Source organism: Marmota monax, unplaced genomic scaffold (assembly GCF_021218885.2).
Source record: "Marmota monax isolate L192 unplaced genomic scaffold, Marmota_monax_Labrador192_F-V1.1 WCK01_AAM20220418_F8-fsc00033, whole genome shotgun sequence".
Lineage (NCBI taxonomy): Eukaryota > Metazoa > Chordata > Mammalia > Rodentia > Sciuridae > Marmota > Marmota monax.
In genome coordinates this window covers 2,079,317-2,101,646 of record NW_026694282.1, presented here as the reverse complement: position 1 = coordinate 2,101,646, position 22,330 = coordinate 2,079,317, and the positions used below count along the sequence as shown (strand labels likewise).

Here is a 22,330-nt window from a genome sequence, read left to right as displayed (position 1 = left end):
ACTATTTCGAAAATCTATACTGCAATAAGATAGAAAAATTTGAAGACATCAACAAGTTTATACAGACACATGACCTACCGAAATTGAATCAGGAGAAAATACAAAATTTAAACAAATCAATTTCAAGCAATGAAACTGAAGACACCATCAAAAGCCTACCAACAAAGAAAAGCCCAAGACCAGATGGATTCTCAGCTGAGTTCTACAAGACCTTCAAAGAGGGGCTGGGGATGTGGCTCAAGCGGTAGCGCGCTTGCCTGCCATGCGTGTGGCCCGGGTTCGATCCTCAGCACCACATACAAACAAAGATGTTGCGTCTGCCGAGAACTGAAAAATAAATATTAAAAAAAATATTCTCTCTCTCTCTCTCTCTCTCTCTCTCTCTCTCTCTCTCTCTCTCCCCTCTTTCTTAAAAAAAAAAAAAAAAAAGACCTTCAAAGAAAAACTTACACCCATACTCCTCATATTATTCCATGAAATAGAAAAGGAGAGAACTCTTCCAAACTCATTCGATGAAGCTAGTATCACCCTGATACTAAAATCAAAGACACATCAAGGAAAGAAAACTTCAGACCAATATCCCTGATAAACATACATGCAAAAATTCTTAATGCTAGCAAATCACATACAAAAAGATATAAAACAGAGGAGAAGAGAAGATGGTGGGCCAGAGGGAGGCAGCATTCTGTGTCACTCCATGATCTAGTTGGAGAACTGCATCTCTTAGAGTGTGAAAGGACCCCTATACAGCTAATTCCCACAGAAATCATCAGCACTGTGACCCCCACACAGGGCTCTGAGCCTCAGCATTTGAGTAGGACTCCTGGCTCCCAACAAAGAAAGCCCAAAGTTCTAGCCCACGCAGGGCTTGTGGGCACCTTAGCAGAATCACCTATCAGCACCTCTGCAGAACTCCAGACTGTGCTCTGCTCCCACACAGGTCACTCGGCTGCTACCTACCCACAGCACAATGCCATCAGCCAGCTCCCCCCGCCTCACCAGACACCCCAGCACTTGAAGCAGACTGCCTCCATCTTGAATCACCTTTCTCACCAATTTGGTGGGGGCAGCTCCCAGATTGGATCTCCATCTGGCCAGGTACAGGTTTCCAACTCCACCTCTCCCCAGCAGCAATAACTTGACACAGTAACTACCCAACACAAAACAGCTCTCAGTTGGACGAGTGTACAGTGCAATCAGGGCGTCACCCACCTGGTGTGAGCCTTGGTGTTAGAGGTCCTGCAACTGGGAACTGTTAAGGGAGAGGGAGACAGGGCTAAAGTTTGAAGCCTAATAGAGAGACCAGGAACTGGGAAATCTCCAGGAAAGATAGGGAGATAGTACCAGGTGCTCAAGTCATACCAGAGGTCCCAAAAAGAGACCGCTGAGGTGCAGTCTCCTTGCAGGGAATGATGGGTGGCACTCCACGCTTCCAGGCACCCTACACCAGGACCAGTCTTCCCACCCTGGTTACCTCCACCATCCTGAGGGAAGAGACACCAACTTACAACAGACAACCCCACCTACTGGATGATAAGAGAAGCAGAAAAGATATAGACCTCTGAAACTAGTAACAACCCTGGTTTCTTCCTTCAAGTATTTTTTTTCTTTCTCTTCTACCCTTCTATCCTCCGACCCTCATATCCCCAACATATGTGAAACCAATAATTTTGCATGAAATAGAATTTTGAGGACTGGTACATCTGATTAACATAATATAGAGATGTTGTATATGCCCTTTTTTTCTTTTCTTTTTTCTACTTTCATTTTTCTTTCCCCTCCAAATATTACTATTTTAACATTCCGTATTCTTCTAAATACATATGTTTGTTTTATGTATTCTACTATATTCCTATGTACTTGTCTACCCTAAATTACTTCCTATCTGTTATCTTGCTACTAACCCTCTTCATAAGATTTCTCTTTCACACTTCCTAAGATATATTAACTCTATATCCTCTTGTCCTACCTCTTCAGTATATCATCCTACATCCCACCCTCAGTTTTTCTCCACTGTTAGAAACAGTAAACCTCTTTACAAAACTACTGATTATATTTTAGATAATAATTGAATCCAAAATTTCTGAATATTGAGACTAAACTGTAAAGTCTTAATAACAACAAATTGTTCATAGGTGGTATATTGTTGATATTGGAATCACTTAACATTGTCCTTCCCCACAAAGGAGAGATCTTGGAACCCTACAAGATCACTACAAAGGTATAGGGTAAAAACAATAACACCCCAGACTCACAGAGCTGGAAAGGAAGACACATGAACAATATGAAAAGACAAGGGAAGAAAGTTCCCCAAACAAATCAAGACACCACATCATTAGAATCATTGGCAGCCAGAACAGAAGAAATGACAGAAAAGGAGTTCAGGATGTATACAATGCTACAATGTTCTGTGAACTCAAGGAAGATATAATAGAACAAATATAGGCAGTGAAAGATAACTTCAACAAGGAGCTACATAAACAAATACAGGAAGCAAAAGATCACCTCAACCGGGAGATGTAAGTTCTAAAAACAAAAACAAACAGAAATCCTTGAAATTAAAGAAACAACAAAACAAATTAAAAGCTCAAATGAAATCATCACCAACAGATTAGACCATTTGGAAGATAGGACATCAGACAATGAAGATAAAATATATAATCTTGAAAAGAACACAGACCATACAGTAATAATGGTAAGAAACCACGAGCAGAACATTCAAAAAATATGGGACAGCATAAAAAGACCAAATTTAAGAGTTATTACGATAGAGGAAGACATAGAGGTCCAAACCAAAGGAATGAACAATCTATTCAATGAAATAATATCAGAAAACTTTCCAAACATGAAAAATAAATTGGAAATCCAAATTCAAAAAGCCTACAGGATGCCGAATATACAAAATCACAATAGATCCACACCAAGGCACATTATAATAAAAATGCCCAACACACAGAATAAGGAGAGAATTTTAAAAGCCACAAAAGAAAGGAATCAGATTACATACAGGGGAAAACCAATTAGGATACCAGCAGATTTTTCAACACAGACCCTGAAAGCTAGAAGATCCTGGAATAACATATATCAAGCTCTGAAAGAAAATGGGTGCCAACAAAGAATCTTGTAGCAAAATTAAACTTTAGATTGAAGATGAAATAAAAACCTTCCATGATAAACAAAAGTTAAAAGAATTTATACCTAGGAAACTGGCACTACAAGACATCCTGGGAAAAGTATTTCGTGAAGAAGAAACAAAAACAACGATGAAAATTAAAAGAGGGAGGTAGTACCCTAAAGGAAAAACTAATCAAATAAGAAAATCAAGTGAACTTAAATAACAAAAATAAAAAATATGGCTGGGAATACAAACCCTGTCTCAATAATATCCCTGAATGTTAATGGCTTAAAACTCACCAATCAAAAGACATAGGCTAGCAGATCGAATTTTAAAAAAGACCCAAAAATATGCTGCCTCCAGGAGACTCATCTGATAGGAAAAGACTTACACAGACTGAAGCTAAAATTCTGGGAAAAATCATACCATGCATATGAACTGCAGAAGCAAGCAGGGGTTTCCATCCTCGTATCAAATAAAGTAGACTTCAAGCCAAAGTTAATCAAAAGGGATAGAGATGGACATTCATACTGCTCAAGAAAACCATACCAACAAGACATAACAATCATAAACATATATGCCCCAAACAATGGTACAACTATGTTCATCAAACAAATTCTTCTCATGTTCAAGCATCAAATTGAACCACAACACAATAATTTTAGGGGACTTTAACACACCTCTCTCACCACTAGAGAGATCGTCCAAACAAAAGTTGAACAAAGAAACTATAGAACTCAATAATACAATCAATAACTTAGACTTAACCAACAGATATAGAATATTTATTTCATTCATCAACAAATAAATACACTTTATTCTCAGCAGTATATGGATCCTTCTCTAAAATAGACCATGTAATATGCCACAAAGCAACTCTTAGCAAATACAAAAAAGTAGAGATACTACCATGCATTTTATCAGATCATAATGGAATGATATTAAAAATCAATAACAAAATAAAAAATAAAACTTACCCAACAACTGGAGACTAAACAATATGCTACTGAATGAATAATAGGTTATAATAGACATCAAGATTAAAAAATTCTTAGAGGTGAATGAGAACACAGACACAACATATCGAAATCTCTGGGACACTATGAAAGCAGAACTAAGGGGAAAGTTCACTGCATGGAGTTCATTCCTTAAAAGAAGAAAAAGTCAACAAATAAATGATCTCACATTACATTTCAAAGCCCTAGAAAAACAAGAACAAATCAACAGCAAAAGCAGTAGAAGGCAAGAAATAATTTAAATTAGAGCTGAAATCAATGAAATCAAAACAAAAGAAACAATTGAAAAAATTTGTCAAACAAAAAGTTGGTTCTTTAAAAAAATAAATAAAATTGACAGACCCTTAGCTACACAAATGAAGAGAAAGAAAATTTAAATTACCTGCATACGTGATGAAAAAGGTAATATCACAACAGACTCTACAGAAATACAGAGGATAGTTAGAAATTATTTTAAAAACTTATACTCCAATAAAATAGAAGACATCGACAAATTTCTTAAGTCATATGATTTGCCCAGATTGAATCAGGAAGATATACATAATTTAAACAGATAAATATCAAGTGATGAAATAGAAGACACCATCAGAAGCCTACTAACCAAGAAAAGCCCAGGACTGGATGGATACACACCCAAGTTCTACAAGACCTTTAAAGACGAATTAATACCAATACTCTTCAATTTATTTCGGAAAACAGAAAAAGAGGCAGCACTTCCAAACTCATTCTCTGAGGCCAATATCACCCTGATCCCAAAGCCAGGCAAAGACACATCAAAGAAAGAAAACTTTAGACCAATCTCTCTAATAAACATACATGCAAAAATTCTCAATAAAATTCTAGCAAATTGAATACAATAACATATCAAAAAGATTGTGCACCATGATGAAGTAGGATTCATCTCAGGGATGTAAGGTTGGTTCAACATACGAAAATCAAAAAATGTAACTCATCACATCAGTAGATTCAAAAATAAGAATCATATGATAATCTCAATAGATGCAGAAAGAGCATTCAACAAAATACAGCACCCCTTCATGTTCAAAGCACTAGAAAAACTAGGGATAACAGGAACATATCTCAACATTGCAAAGGCTATCTACGTTAAGCCCCAGGAAAACATCATTCTAAATGAAGAAAAATTGAAGGCATTCCCTCTAAAAACTGGAACAAGACAGGGATGCCCTCTTTCACAACTTCTATTTAACATAGTTCTTGAAACACTGGCCAGAGCAATTAGACAGATGAAAGAAATTAAAGGGATGCATATAGGAAAAGAAGAACTTAAATCAGCACTATTTGATGACGATATGATTCTATACCTAGAAGATCCAAAAAGCTCCACCAGAAAACTTCTGGAACTAGTAAATGAATTCAGCAAAGTAGCAGAATATAAAATCAACACCCATAAATCAAAGGCATTTCTGAAATCAGTGACAAATATTCTAAGAGAAAAATGAGGAAAACTACCCAATTTATAATGGCATCAAAAAAAAAAAAAAAAAAACCCTTGGGAATCAACTTAAAAATCCATACAATGAAAACTACAGAATCCTAAAGAAAGAAATCAAAGAAGACCTTAGAAGATGGAAATATCTACCTTGCTCTTGGATAGGCAGAATAAATATCATCAAAACGACCATACTATCAAAAGCACTATACAGATTTAATGCAACTCCAATCAAAATCCCAATGGCTTTCCTCATAGAAATAAAACTCAAAATCAATCATGAAATTCATCTGGAAAAATAAGAGACTCAGAATAGCTAAGGAAATACCAGATCTTAAACTATACTACAGACAAATACTAACAAAAACAGAATGGTATTGGCACCAAAACAGACTGGTAGACCAATGGTACAGAATAGAGGACACAGAGACTAACACACAACATTACAATTATCTTATATTAGACAAAGGTGCCAAAAACATGCATTGGGGAAAAGATAGCTTCTTCAACAAATGGTGCTGGGAAAACTGGAAATCCATATGCAACAAAATGAAATTAAACCCCTATCTCTCACCATGCACAAAACTTAACTCAAAATGGATCAAGGACCTAGGAATTAAACCAGAGACTCTGTGTCTAATAGAAGAAAAAGTAGGCCCTAACCTTCATCATGTGGGATTAGGCCCCACCTTCCTTAATGAGACTCTTGTAGCACAAGAATTAAAACCAAGAATCAATAAATAGAACGGATTCAAACAAAAAAAACTTCTTCTCAGCAAAATAAACAATCTGTGAGGTGAATAGAGAGCCTACAACTTGGGAACAAATTTTTACCGCTCACACATCAGATAGAGCACTAATCTCTAGGATATATAAAGAACTCAAAAAAATAAACACAAAAAAAACAAATAACCCAATCAATAAATGGGCCAAGGACCTGAACAGACACTTCTCAGAAGAGGATATACAATCGATCAACAAGTATAAGGAAAAATGTTCATCATCTCTAGCAATTAGAGAAATGCAAATCAAAACTACTCTAAGATATCATCTTACTCCAACAGAATGGCAGCTATTATGAAGACAGACAATAATAAGTGTTGGTGAGGATGAGGGGGAAAAAGGTACACTCATACACTGCTGGTGGGACTGCAAATTGGTGCAGCCAATATGAAAAATATGTCATTAGATGAAAAGCAGAAAATATAACTCATGGATCAGACCAGAGAATCCAACATTCAACTAATTTAAGGAAACCTACAGAAGAACAATGAAAACACAAGAGAAATCACAAATGAAATAAGACAAGGTAATCTCTAAAAATTTTCAGCAAAAATTTTGCCCATAAATTTTTTAAAAATTATATTCATACTCAAAGTATAAAGAATCAGAATGGCTTCAGGCATCTCAATCACAGCACTATTAGATAAAGGGAAGCAGAAAAATCCTGTCAGTATGCTACAGGAAAATTATTTCCAATCTAAAATTCATACTGTCTCAGTCCATTTTCTGTTACTATTAATACAAAATCACAGATTGGGTAAGTTGTAAAGAAAAGAGGTTTATATTGGCTCACAATTCTGGTTCAAGGTTGAGGGGACACATCTGGTAATAGCCTTCTTGCTGGTTGAGTCCTGAGATGGCACAAAGCATCATCATATGACAAGAGAAAAAGAGTGTGTGACTTGGTCTTTCTCTCTTATAAAGTCACCAATGGTCATGGGGGCTCTACTCTGATGACCTTATCCATCCAATCACTTCACAAAGGCATCTGTAAGCACCATAGTCAAACCATTTCCACCCTCTTACTATCTCATGATGGGTATTAAATTTCAACATGATTTTTCAGAGAGGGCAAACCATAAATCATAGCGTACAAACAGCAAAAATTTCAATTAGATATGAAATCAAATAAAGGCCTAGTAGAAAGAATTTACTTCTCATTAAGGCCATGGGTGGTTCAATTCTAAAATAAGAAAGAAGAGAAAGAAAGATGAACAAAGGAAGGAAATTCGAAGGGAATTTGCTTCTCATCCACCATGAAACTCCTAGAGGATGTGTTCCACCAAAATGAGAAAACAAAGAGGAAAAAAATTAGGGCTAGGGATATAGCTCAGTTGGTAGAGTGCTTGCCTCACATGCACAGGCCAAGGATTCAATCCTCAGCACCACAAAAAATAAACGAAAAAAAAAAAAGAGGAAAAAAATTAGATTTCAGGTAAAAGTAAATACAGGAATTGGGGTTACAGCTCAGTAGTAGAGCATTTGCCTAGCATATGTAAGGCACCAGGTTTGATTCTCAGCACCACATACAAATAAATAAAATAAGGGTTCATCAACAACTACAAAAAATTTTTTTGAAAAAAAGAGGAAATACAATACAGGAGAAAAGCAAAGTAAATTCCCAGGATAACAGGAAATGGACATTCCAGGACGACGGCTATCTGTCAAGCTGAGAAAGAACCGTCTATATTCGAATATAAACACTTATCTTACAGACATATTAATAATTAGAACCCTCAAATATACTGTACCATCTATACCAACCTAACAATGCCCAGGAGAGCCCTGTCTATCTTAAATGTTGACTCAGCTTGTATCAACCATGTATTAAGTTTCTCCTCTCCTTTCTATGCACTAATGCTTTGATTAGCTAAGAATATTAATTTCATTCTGCAGATGTATTATTCTCATTTGACCTACTCAATAGAGCTGGAAACTGGCTACAGTTAAGTTTATTTTGGGGGGTATTATTTCCACCAACTACAATTTTCCTGGAACCAAATTTTACAGACCTAAATTTTATAAATAAACTTTAAATGCTTCTGTCATTGCATAGTAAATTAAATTTCACCCTGTGTAGATCTGACAACTATCAGTTTTTACTGTATTTATTAGTTTTATAATGGTTAACTTTTCTGTTATAATTTCCTTTTTAAATTTTTTACTCAAAAATTATATCCATGTAATTTTTGCTAGTTTTAGTTTATCATTGGAGTCTGTTTTCAACATACTGATATAATACAACTTGATTTACGTATTATAGATTATAAATTTATGAAAGGATACATATATATTCCCATATATTGAATGAGGTAAATGCATATAGATTTATTAGGTGATTCTTTTTATTTATATTTAACATTCTTTATTGTCTTTTACATCATTCAAATGACTTCAGTTCATTCTTTAATGTGACAATGAATACCTTCAATTAAAGTTCTTCCCCCAGGGACAATACTGACTAATCTTTCATATTTGACCAGACCTGTGGGGGGAATCAAAATAATTGCCAATTTCCACAGTGATATGAGTGCCTCAAATATATGTCTTCAAACCAATTTAAAATAAATTTCATTTATTATGCTCTATTTAAGTGAAGTCACCCTTCTTAGGAATCAAAATGGTGTAGTCAAAATGTCCTGGTTTTCCTGTCTTATATAAACTGATAAGATATTTTCTTAAATTGCTTCTATAAATCACACATTTTACATCTTTAAAAAAATATATATTCCAAGTTGGTATTTTAATGACATAAAAACTCATTTATTCTAGGAACCCTATAGCTCCAGGAATAGACTTCTTGTCCCAATGAGTCCAGTTTCTATAGCCAATTCAGACTTAGTCCCTCATTGTTCTTCAACAGTTGTCAGCAGAAATATACGCATGAGGTTTAGGTATAGAGAAAGGTGCTGAAAATTCATTATTATTATCTAAATGAAATCGTTTCTTTCATTTCTTTCATGCAGATTAATATCAAAAGTTTAAAAAGATTACTGAAGAAGTGAGCAGATGTCCAAATAACATGTTGGGGGTTTCTTTTTGATTTTGGTTTGGGGTTTTTTGTTTTTGTTTTTGTTTTTGCTGTGCAGAAGTTGTTTAGTTTGATCTAATACCATTATACCTTTTGTTTATTTTTTGCTTTTGTTTCCTGTGCTTTTGGGGTCTTGTCCAAATAATCCTTTGCCCATTGCAATGTCATGAAGCATTTCTCCTATTTTCTTCTAGTAGTTTCATGGTTTTGTGTTTTACATTTAAGTCTTTAATCCATTTTGAACTGATTTTTGTAACAGGTGATGGGGTCTATTTTCATTCTTCTTTCCCCAGCATCATTTACTTAAAAAAACTCTCCTTTCTCCAATACATTCTCAGCACCTTTGTCAAAATAAGACTATACATAAATGGTCTTACTTCTAGGCTCTCTATTCTCCTATGGTCTATGTATCTAATTTTACACCACTATCGTGCTGTTTTGATTACTACAGCTTTGTAATTTACTTTGAAGCCAGATAGGGTAATGCTTCTTGCTTTGCTGTTCTTGCTCAGAATGGCTTTGGCTGGGTTTTTTGTAGTTCCATACAAATTTTCAGACCTTTTTTACCTGTAAAGAATGTCACTGGTATTTGATAAGGACTGCACTATAGATCACTTTGCCTCTCAATACTTGTTTATACATTAAACACATACCTACATAAACAAAACATTCGATATTCATAAAAGCACTGTAATAATTTAAGCTTCGGGACTTACCCAGCACATGTGAGGCACTGGGTTCAATCCTCAGCCACCACATAAAAAATAATTAATTAATTAATTAATGCATTGTCTATCTAAAAATAACAATAATAATAAATTAAACTTAGAAAGTACTTAAATCTCAATCCAAGGTAGAAGGATCACAAGTTCCAAGCCATCTGGGAAACTTAGCAAGATCCTGTTGCAAAATGAAAAAGGGGGCTGGAGATATAACTCAGTGGTAGTGTCCCTGGGTTCAATCCTCATTACTACCAAAAAAAAAAAAAAAAAACCTCAATCAGTTCAATCAGTAGTTAATGGTTAAATTAATAATAATGGTACATACACAGGATAAAATACAATAGTTAAATTGAATGAATAGTTATTTTATTAACTTGGATAAATCTCAAAAACAAAAGTAAAAAGGATAAATTGGAAAAAGATGAATACTGTTAATATTTTTTGTAAAAGGCACAAATGCTAAAACAATATGACAAATTGTCAATGTATCCAGACGGAAAACCAAACACAACTTCAAAATGGTGGCAGAATGGAGAAGTGATTCACAATAGTTACTCTTTCAATGATGTAAAAATTTGTTGTTTGTTGGTTTTGTTGGGTTTTGTTTGTACCAAGGATTGAACCCAGGGGTGCATAACCACTAAGCCACATCCCCAATTCCTTTTATTTATTTTTTGTTGTTGTGGATTAAAATATTTTTTTTACTTGTAATTGGACACAATACCTCCATTTCATTTATTTATTTTTATATGGTGCTGAGGATCAAACCATCGCCTCACAGGTGCTAGGTGAGCGCTCTACAGTTGAGCCACGATCCCAATCCATTTTATGTTTTACTTTGAGACACTAAATTATCTTAGGGCCTTGCTAAGTTGCTTAAGCCTTGCCAAGTTGCTGAGGGCTGGCTTTGAACTTGTGATCTTCCTGCCTCAGCCTCCTGAGCCACTTGGATTACAGATGTGCACCACCACACCCAGATTGTTTTTAATTCTGAAGCAAATATGAGTATTGGTTATACTGATAACATTGGTTGGTTATATTGGTCATATTTATACCTCGATTTTTAATATGTTCGAGTATTTAAGTTTATGGTTTTATCAATGTAATCTAAGCCTAGATACAACAGATTAATTAGCCTCCCCTTGAATAAATTTAATTTTAAAATTTTTGTCATGGAGGGCTAGGGTTGTGGCTCAGCGATAGAGCAATCGTCTTGCACGTGCAAGACCCTGGGTTCAATCCTCAGCACCACATAAAAATAAATAAGTGAAATAAAGGTATTATGTCCAACTACAACTAAAAATAAATATTTTTTAAAAATTGTTGTCGTAGAATTTATTTTCTAACCAAATCAAAACCTACTTGGATCCTTGCAGAATCCTATTAAGAACACTTGAAATTGGGGAAATTTTTCCTTCTTCCACTAGAGGGAGTTGTTGAACCTAAAATATTTTTAAATGAGACGTTTTTGAATTGACATTTAACATCACAGAAAACCACATTGTGCTGTTTTCCAAATATACTTGTTTTCCTTCCACATTGTCCAGAAACATAAACCAAAAAGTATGATTCTGAGTATGTACTTATATAAACAACATTTCTCAGAATCCAAAATTGTAACAGTCTGAAGAATTCCTACTAAGTAGTGAGAAAAGTATCAGATTATTCTTTTCTAGTTTACAAAGCCTATCAATACAGCTGGCTATAACCTTAATTTAGTATGAAGTTATCTCCTCAAATATCTAGAACACGTTTCTCTTCCAAAAACCCCCAAAACCCAAACAGTTCTATAATCAAAAATAGGTTGTTGCAGTAGATTATAAATAGGTACTTACTTTTTATCATATTTATCATAGTTATAAATCCATAAGCTTACATATCCAGCAATTATACTTCTAAGCATTTATACAACAGAATCACCTACACGAACAACTGCCTAAAGATATATACAAAAATGGTGATTAATTTTTCTTTCTTCTTCCTTTTTTTTTTTTTTTTTTTTTTTGGCAGGAGCCAAGGGGCTGGAGTCTGGGGATTCAATCCAGGACTTCACACATGCTAGGCAAGCACACTACCACTGAGCTGCATCCTTAGTCCAGTATATCATTTTTAATTGAAGCAAATTTTTTTGAAAGAAAGAAAATGTCCATCTATAAGGGATTGCCAAAATATATTAGGAATATTCACATGACAGAAAAACTAAAATAATAAGGCATGGACAGCCCAAGATGAATGCAAAAATATTATTGAGGTATATAATTTCACTTATATAAATACATTGTATATGTTTATATATCCTTAAAAAGTGGAATTAAGGGAAAAGGGAGAAGACCTTTACTTTCTGCTTTTAAATCTTCCTAAATTAGGGACATTTTTTACAATGAATATCACATAATTTTATTAATTAAATATTAAGATATTTCCTGTTTGGGGGAAAGGGTAAGGGGGCAATTCAGTACCAGAGTCATTTTCTAGATCTTTTTCTATCCTTTTTTTTTTTAATTTTTTGTTTGTCTTAATTTTAGATGGACACAATACTTTTATTTTATATTTATTTTTATGTGGTGCGGAGGATCAAACCCAGTGTTTCACACGTGCTACATAAGTACTACCACTGAGCAGCAACCCCAACCCTCTAAGGCTTTTCCTAAGAGGACACCAGCAGACAGTTTTCCAAAAAAATTACAAAGAAATGTTCCTTGCTACCCTTAATCATTTAAGACAAACTTCCTAAATGTTTCCATTTCATGTAACTTCCTCCAAACTGAACCTAGAACACTGGGTCAGTCTTTGACATATTGCACCCCAGTCCCTAACAGCTGTCTTACCATACAAACTACAGATGCCTAAGCGTGGTGGGAATATTTTCTTCAGTACCCTGCCCCCAACTCTTCCTCTTCTTTCTTTAGTTCATGCTATTATTTTCAATCTACATTTCCCAAGTCTTCACAAACTCCCCCTTAATCATCAGACTAACCACTATATACAAACACCAAATTTAGTCATAGATAAAGAAAAGATAACTTCATTCCCCAAATCAGTTATAAATTTTGGAAATGCAAATACACACTAAAAAAAAAAATCTTCTAAATGTTTTCAATCCTACTAATAAATTACATGTTAAAATTAACTGAAAAAAAATGACAAAGGAAGGGCATGGCAGTTAAAAATAAAAAATTACTGGGGGCTGACAATATCAATGGTAAAGCATTTGCCTACCACATGCAAGGTCCTGGGTTCTATCCCAGCACTCAAAAATAAATAAAGCTTTACCACTGCCTGTCCCACACTGCCTTCAATGGAAAAGCTCATGGCAGATTAGCATCCTCAAAGTTCACACTGCAACTGCAGGAACAAAGAAAAGTAAGTACAAACAAATGTCAATTTTTAAATAGCAATTTTTTTCCAAAAATTTTTAGATGGTAATGAACCTTTATATTATTCTTTATATGCAGAGCTGAGACTCAAACCCAGTGCCTCACACATGCTAGACAAGCATTCCACCAACTGAACTACAACCCTAGCTAGCCCTTAGCAATTTTAAATAAATAAAATTTTAAAACTATTTTTCAAGACCAACACACTGTATCCTAAAATTACCAAGGTTTTGCTCTGTTTTGAAATTTCAAAGAATATTAAGGACAGAATTTTTGTTTATTCAAAAGAAAACATGCATTTTACAAAATGAGAAACATAATCTTAAAATGAGGTAACTTCTGAGGTAACTCTGTAAGAATTTACATTTATATTCCGAAGAAGTAAGCCTCTATTTAGCACTCCAATTCCTGGTAAAGAAAAGGGACATGGCATAAATTTTTCTTTTTTTAGAGTGAGTTTGAATTATAAAGCCCAGATGAAAGAAATATTATACTAGCTTTGTCTGTTAAAGATAGGGTTTCACAAGGGTTTTTTCCCCCAATGGATTTAAAAACTAAATTCCCTCAGAGAGCTACACAAAGAGAGCACTATGTGATACCAACACCTAATTATAGGATGAAAAACTAAACCCATCAACAGCAAGCAGAGAGAGAATGAAATTTTACTGTCCTTCAAATTGTGTTCAAAAAAGTGTTTTTAGAATATAAAGTCAGGTGATGGATGGTATCAAGCTTGATTTGTAAAAAGAAAAAATTTATTATGTTGATATTAAAAAAAAGATAAGAAATTGAGAAAGAAAGACCTAAACATTTCAATTACCAAATACAATCAAACTTATCTTACAAAAGCAGTAAAGCAAGACTTTGGTGGTAGTCACCCGGGAATATATTCCCTCATTCTTCTCTACAACATAATTACCATAGACCAACATGGAATTTGAAATTCTTTTTGGTACTTCATAATATAAAGTTTGGTATAAGCCACATTTGTTTCATTTGTGATTTATAGGCCTGATGAGGAAAACTAGACCAAAATCATATTACCCACATATTTAAATATATGTCTCTGAACCCTATTTTATAAGCTTAGGACTCTGGCTGGTAGCCCTACAGATTTCCAAATGTTTAGAAATGAAAGGGTTATTTTCCCTAAGTATGTCTGATAATTGTCTTAAAGGCTACCTGGAACAAATACAAACGCTCAAATATCATTTGCTCTCTGTGAAGTCTTTCCCCGTTTCTAAGGCAATTATCAATTTCTCTTTAATGATTCCACAGCATTCTGATCAAAAATGTTATTATATTACTATATATTTTTTCACTTTACAAATCTGTTGAAACACATTACAAACATTTAGAATACTGAAGATTCTAAACAGTGGTTGTGAGTGGGAAATTTCTCAGTGGCTGAACGCTAGCCCATCATGCACGATGCCCTGGGTTCCACCCCCAGCACCACAAAACATAAATAGAGTAGTCACACACTGGGACTAGAGTTGTATCTCAGTGGTGGAGCACTTGCCTTGCAAGTGTAAGGACCTGGGTTCGATTCTCAGCACCACATAAAGATAAACAAATAAAAATAAAGTTCTTGTGTCCATCTACAACTAAAAAAAATTTTTAAAAAAGAGTAGTCACACTGTCCTTCCAGATTCTACAGTTGGAATAACTATGAAGAAAAAAGCATTTTGCAAAGACCAAAAGTCTAGGAAGTTGTGGTTTTGTGGATATTCTGTATAGTTACACATACAACAAATTCAGTATTTCCACTGTTGAATGCCAGCTTTACTTTTTTTTTTCAGCTTTCATTCTTAAAGAAATAATGTATCTCATATTCTCTGCATATTTTTTGAGAGTTTCTGTCTTGCAAAGTTGTTTCTAACACAAAGTTACTCCAAAACTTGTTTTAGGTGAATATTTTTCATTGTTGTAAAAACACATATATTTTTTTAATATTTATTTTTTAGGTTTTTTTTTAGATGGACAAAATATCTTTATTTTATTTTTATGTGGTGCTGAGGATCGAATCCAGTGCCTCACGAATGCCAGGCGAGCGTGTTACCACTTGAGCCACATCCCGAGCCCCAACACATATCTTTGATATCTATATAAAAGCTATTTTTTTCTCTTATACAGAAAAAATTACTAAAGATACATATCTGATCACAAAGTAAATAATAGAAGAAATGATGGAAATTTATTTAAAATTTTGAGTTATTTGGTTTATGCAGTTTTTCCTCAAAAGGCTTAACCATTCCCAAATTTCACTTAAATACACAATAACACTTTCAACAGAATGAGTTTCTCCTATCTCTCCTTCAGAATAAAAACACATGATCTGAAAAAACACAAAGAACACTGGAATGAGAACCAGGAGGCTACACTGTGGTATTTTCCCCCATTAATCACTCAGTCTATGATCTGAGTAAATCAGACATTCCCTCAGGGGTTAAATGAAATCAGTAATTTTCAAATTGGACTATTTGAAGCCTTGGGGATTTGTGTTTAGGGGAAGGAAAAATAAAAGATAATTAAGAATTTGTACCTTTTAAAAAGAATTTAAAAATCACTATACTTCATCACTAAAATTGGTAAGGATCCTTTAGTGTTCAAAATCTAGTTAGTCTATTTCTTTATCCTATTTAAGACTTTTTTATTTGTTTATTTTTATGTGGTGCTGAGGATCGAACCCAGGGCATCTCACACGCTAGGCAAGTGCTCTACCACTGAGCCACAACCCAGCCCCCTATTTAAGACTTCTTTAGTCTCACATCTTAAATTGGAAAAACAAAATGCCAAATGCATATATGGCCTTCTTAAAAATCACATAATTTATGCAATGTAAGACACCCAACTCTACCAATAATCTCTTCTATTTGTAACACTTGCCCTAACTACAAATGAAACATGGCCTTCCAGAGATCAAAGGCTAGGAATTATTTTCCCCTTGAGTGAGCTTGTGAATTATCCTAATATAATTTTTAATATCATAAGCATTAAAAAGACATCTAAGGAACTGAATTATTTTTAAAATACCTGTACTATAAATTGTAACTCTCTTCTTTCTGCTTCCCATTGTTCTGCTTGTAATCTAAACTCCTCCAATGCTGTCTCCCTGATATGAGACTCCATCTCATTCTTCTCCTGCTGATGGTTTTCCAACGCTTCCTTTATATGAATAAAATCTTACTTTACTATTATATCAATAAAGGTTATCTTTTATCCTTCAACCCAGTTTAAATGTACAGAAGGGCTTTCCTTACCTATATAACAGTTAAAACTCATAATTCATGTAAAAATCCTAATAAAACTATCATTTTGATCATTAGAACATAAATCTGAGTAAGAAGCTAGAATTCTTATTTGTAACATAACATATACTCATGTGCAGACATATTTGACTGAATTTTTCTGAAAATTTTAACTTCAGAGATTGAAACAAAATGCAAAAAAACAAATTCCAGTTAATATGGAAATCTCAACCAATGAAATAAGTTATTTGAATTATCCCCAATAATTAATATACAACTATGACAGAAAATAATGTATTTCCAAAAGGAGAGAATGAAAGAAATTTGTGCAAAGAATCAGGATAAGGAAATTCCTGAATGCTAAAAATTTAAGTTACGTTTAGACCCTAATTTCTAGTTCTACAGATAAACAATATTTTTTAAAAGCTTCCTTTTGGATTTCCCTAGATATACTACATTTACAAGATCTAATTTGGTTCAAATCATTAAAGATATAAAACACAGGTTCCCTGAGAAGACCAATTTTCTAATCTATAAGCTTTAAAACTAAAACCCCATTGAATAGAAAAACTCTACGGTTTATATGAGAAAGCCTCCATGTCCACATGGATCTATTCAATAACTATTACCCTCAAAACTTTCACTAATGGTAAGCCATCACAAGACTGTTGAGGGTTTTTCCCCACTATTCACCTACACACAGTGACTCCTACTTGACTCCAAATTCTCCCAAAGGTCTCATGCAAATGGTTTCAAAGTCAATAGCCTAAACTCAAAGCATAGTTCTCTGAAGTTGCTGTAGAGATCATATCAAGATCTTTTATCTTGAGGTGCAGGCTGATTGTAAGAAATGCTGCCACCATCACCCCTCTTTCCCCATAGCTTCAATACATTTTATATGCGGAGGATTACACAGACCCACCTAAGGACTTGTAGTACCAGCCACCACCTACACGTCCACCATTCTAACACTAATGGAGCCCTTGGATAGACTAGGCACGATTACAGAATCTAGGAACACAGCAGTAAACAAAGTAGGGTTACAACACAAAGGGATCAAAAGTAGACCTGCTGACAATGTCTGAGAACCCTCGTGCCAAAACTTTTACCTTTAGTAAATATTTTTGTAAAATTAATCTTTAGTGAAGATACATTTCCAGAATTTAAAAAGAAAAATTTACACCAGTGATCTGTATAGAGCTTTTTTTTTTTCCTAATTTTAACTGTTGCTTCAAAAACATGACAAATATGGACAATTTAAAATCTACCATAAAAGTGGCTAACAACTCTAACTTTAAACTACACTTGTACTTTAAGGGATAAAAAGGAATTTTTTTAAATCAGAGAATGGCTCACAATAATTTTAGTAAAAGTTAAATATTTTATACTTCATAAGTATGTAGAATGTGCTATATATAGACACTGAAGTTTAAATCAAACATAGCAACATTTTTCTACATTTATCTTATATTCAAAACAAAACCTAGGGGCAGGGGATATAGTTCAGTTGGTAGAGTGCTTGCCTTGCATGCACAAGGCTCTGGTGGGTTCAATCCCCAACAACATACAAAAAAAAAAAAAAGACTTGGCCTCATATTTCTAAAATTCCAAATTTTCATGTTGCTAGACCAAAAAGGCTTTAGGTTCTTATCATTTTGCAATTTGCCTGCATAAGTGTTTTGCTATTTTTAATTTTTATCAGGGATATCAAACTTTTTCACAAAACAAATAGCATACATATTAATATTGCTAAAGCATATTATAAGAAAGAGCAACAAAAATGCATTTAAAAAAGAAAAAGGGAGAGAGATGGAAGAAAGGAAGGAAACCTAAGGATAATTTCAATATACATCACATCTCAATGGATATCATATATAGAAAAATTACTTCATAAAAAATACTTTACCTGTAGAGTTTTTTCAAGTCTGCTTTTTTCCTTCAAAAGTAAATCATATTCTGTATTGCAATTTTGAATTATATTGTCTCTTTCCTCCAAATCATGTTCAAATCTTCTACATTCTTCTTTCCATTTCTGCTGGGAACTCTGAAATACTTTCTCAATCTCATTTACCTTTTCTTGAAGTTCTGAATTCTGAGCTATTAACAGATAACAGAACAGTAGGTATATTTATAACCATGAATTAAGTCATTAGGAGTCTACAAATCTAAGCACTGGAGCTGATCCTATTTACAGCATGATTTTAGGATAAAACATTTAATCTTTCACTTTAGTAAACTCTTGAAAAACTTATTGCCCCTGAACCAATCTATTAATAGTTTCTCACTCTCTTCTTCTCCTTGATTCAAGGTGACTTTGTTATGAAAAAGGCATGCCCAAGAATAGATACTCCAGCAATTCTACTGCTTTTTCTCTTATTCAAGAAAAAAAAAAAATCAAGCTGGGCAATGTGGCACACGCCTGTAAACCCAGCAGCTCAGGAGGCTGAGGAAGGATTGTGAGTTCAAAACCAGCCTCAGCAACTTAGAGAGGTCCTAAGCAGCTCAAGGCGACTTTATCTCTAAGTAAAATATAAAAAAGGGCTGGGGACCTGGCTCAGTAGTTAAACACCTCTGGGTTCAATCTTCAGTACCAAAAGAAAACAAATCAAAAAATACATTTTAAAGACCATGACACAGTAATTTTTTTTTTTTTTTTTTTTTGCGGGGAGGATATCTAGGGATTGAACTCACAGGTACTCAACCTCTGAGCCACATCCCCAGCCCTATTTTGGATTTATTTAGAAACAGGGTTTCACTGAGATGCTTAGCACCTCACTTTTGCTGAGGCTAGCTTTGAACTCGTAATCTTCCTGCCTCAGTCTCCCAAGTCACGTATAACACTACTTTTTTTTAAAAGACTCAACAGATCATAAATTTTGGTATTTGACTATTGGTAACAGACTGGTTATGCCATATCTTACACATGAGACTGTCACAAAAGAGGGTGAGAACCATTACTCGAGCCTTTAGAACTGAAGCTCTTTACTCTTCCAAATTTATGCACTACTCATCTCTCACCCTGTTATCTCAACAATAAACAATACTTCTCAACATGCTACCATTGCTGTGTTTTAGCATCTAGAAAAGAAGGAAAAGTTTCCAGGTCTGGCTCTACCACCTACCATCAGAATAAACCTCTCTGACTCTCTAGCCCTCAGTAAGAATAAAAATGTTAAATTGCTATGAAGATAAAAACAAGGACACATGTATACAAACACACTTGTTTTGTTAAACAACAACAAAAATGCCAGTTATGTTAGTAGTATGATTTTAAAATTATATTTGAGTTGTTCTTTGTTTGTTTGTTTTTGGTACTAGGGATTGAGCCCAGGGGCACTTAACTACTGAGCCACATCCCAAGCTCTTTAAATATTTTATTTAGAGACAGGGTCTCACTAAGTTGCTTAGGACCTCACTAAATTGCTGAGGCTGGTTTTGAACTTGTGATCCTCCTGCCTCAGCTTCCTGAGCTGCTAGGATTACAGGTGTATGCTACTGCAATGACTTTGTGTTTTAAATGGTCCGTTCAAAAGATCCAAACCTCAAAGGAATAAAAGGTATAAAAAGATAATATGTAAAAAATCTCCCTCTCCTTTTATTGCAGTCTCAGAGAAGATACTATCCCATGGTTGAGCATCCAGTGTTGGAGGTAAAAAGTTTGGGGCCATTTTGATACCTATCCTTTGCAACAGGCCTACTTTACTTTTCTCTTTGAAAGATTTTAGGATCTTCTTTTTCTTTATTTTTCTGAAATTGTATACTACTTCATCTTCAATGGGTCTATTTCATTCTACAGTGGTGATTATTTAATGGACCCTTTCAACCTGGCAACCCAGATTTTTAGTTCTGAGATGTTTTCTTGAGCAATCTCATTGATGATATTTATCCCTGTTTTTTCTCTTATCTCTTTCTTGCACTGTTTCTTATTATTTGAATTGGTCCTTAAATTTTTGTCTCTTCTGTCCTACTTTTCCGCCTGTCGTTTTACTCTGAGATATTTCTCCTATCTTCATCTTTAATGCTCCTATTAACATTTTTCATTTCTATTTTCATGTTTTCAATATATTCTTTGCAGTACTGGTAATTGAATCCAGGAGCACTCTACCACTGAGCTATAACCCCAGAGCTTGTTATCTTCTATTTTGAGACAGTGTCTAAATTTCCCAGTCATGCCTTTTTGAGTTCCTCCTATCTCAGCCTCTCAAGTAGCTGAGATTATAAGTATGCACCACCATGCCCAGCTCTAGAAGTTTATAGTTTTTGTTTAATTTCTAAGAATTTTCTTTTTTTATAGCATCTGATTCTTGCCTCATGGATGTAATATATTCTCTGAGGACATTAATATTACTTGTTTGTTAAATTTCTTTTTCCTACAGTTTTGGTTTCTTCCAAGTTGATTTTTCCTCTCTCCAATTTAAAGACTTTCCTCAACTATCTGGTAATTCTCAGTTGTCTACTTCTAAGAATAATGAACTATTAGTATAATACATTATATACTCCAACATACCCACCACCTCGATTTTTTTTTCCCCTGTTCTGGGGATCAAACCCAGGGCCTTGCAAGTGCCCTACCACTAAGCAAGTGTCCTACCACTAAGCTACAACCTGAGCCGCCACCACCACTGCCATCACCACCTAGATTCTGAGCTTGAGAATGGAAATTGACAACTATGGCCCACTTAAGGAGAAATCTGGCTGGGTCACATGTTCATGTAACCCCAACATTAATATCTTAGGTATTTCCTCTTGGCTTGGTCAGGTGACCCGAAGAAAAATTTTGCAAATCTCAACATGGAATATAGGAATCTCGGTACCAAAATTTGGGGAAGCCAGCAGAAAAAAGAAGCTAGAAGAAATGGTTCTTCAATATTCAAAATAGGAATATGCTACCTTCCTATTTTTGCCAGTTAAAAGACCCTCTATTTTACCATTACCAGAGCTTAAGCCTCTGGACTTTCTCTAGGAAGTGGGTGCATTCCCAGAGTGGAATGCTCTTAGGAAATCTAACTGCTGTGAAAATCTAACTGTGTATCAAGTAGCCTTCATCTAGTCCTCATTTTATCTCCTATAATTACTCCCTTTCCAAATTCAAAGGTATCTGGTGCTTTCAGACCATGAGGCTTCTGACTATCTAAGAAGTTATGTGTCAGCTTTCTTCACTCCCAGAATTAGGATTCTGATGTGTGAAGTATGCTAAATCACTTATTCCTTATCCATTTGCTTTCCAGTTTCCAAATTTTTTTCTCTTGTCACATCTTCTATTCTCTCAATTATTACAGGAATATCTTTTTTAATATCCCACTCTATCCTCAATACTTTATTCTTTTAAAACCCAAAACATAAAGTTTGAAATATTATATGATAAACACCAATGTATCCAAAACCTAAACTCTGTAGTTCTTAACATTTTGATATTTTGTTTTATCAAACCACTTATTCATCTATCCATGCATCCTTTTCATCTATCCATCAAATTTCTTTACACATTTCAATACAAGAAACAAACATTAGTACATTTCACTCCTAAATAATTGACCATGTATATCATTAAATAGAATGTAATATAGTTTTGCTTTTTCTGTGGT

At 34.4% G+C, this 22,330-nt stretch overlaps 1 protein-coding gene across 3 annotated transcripts in view; it reads right to left on the bottom strand.

The window, feature by feature from the left end:
• Nucleotides 1-22,330, bottom strand: part of Ccdc171 (coiled-coil domain containing 171) — a 397,216-nt gene that overhangs the window by 346,380 nt on the left and 28,506 nt on the right. For 2 of the 3 annotated variants that reach the window (XM_058586352.1, XM_046467410.2), the window contains exon 5: nucleotides 18,652-18,842. In XM_058586352.1, the coding sequence (XP_058442335.1) occupies nucleotides 18,652-18,842 (191 nt within the window). Of the gene's footprint in view, nucleotides 1-16,530; nucleotides 16,663-18,651; nucleotides 18,843-22,330 lie in introns of all 3 variants that reach the window. The other variant, XM_058586353.1, reaches the window with a different exon arrangement.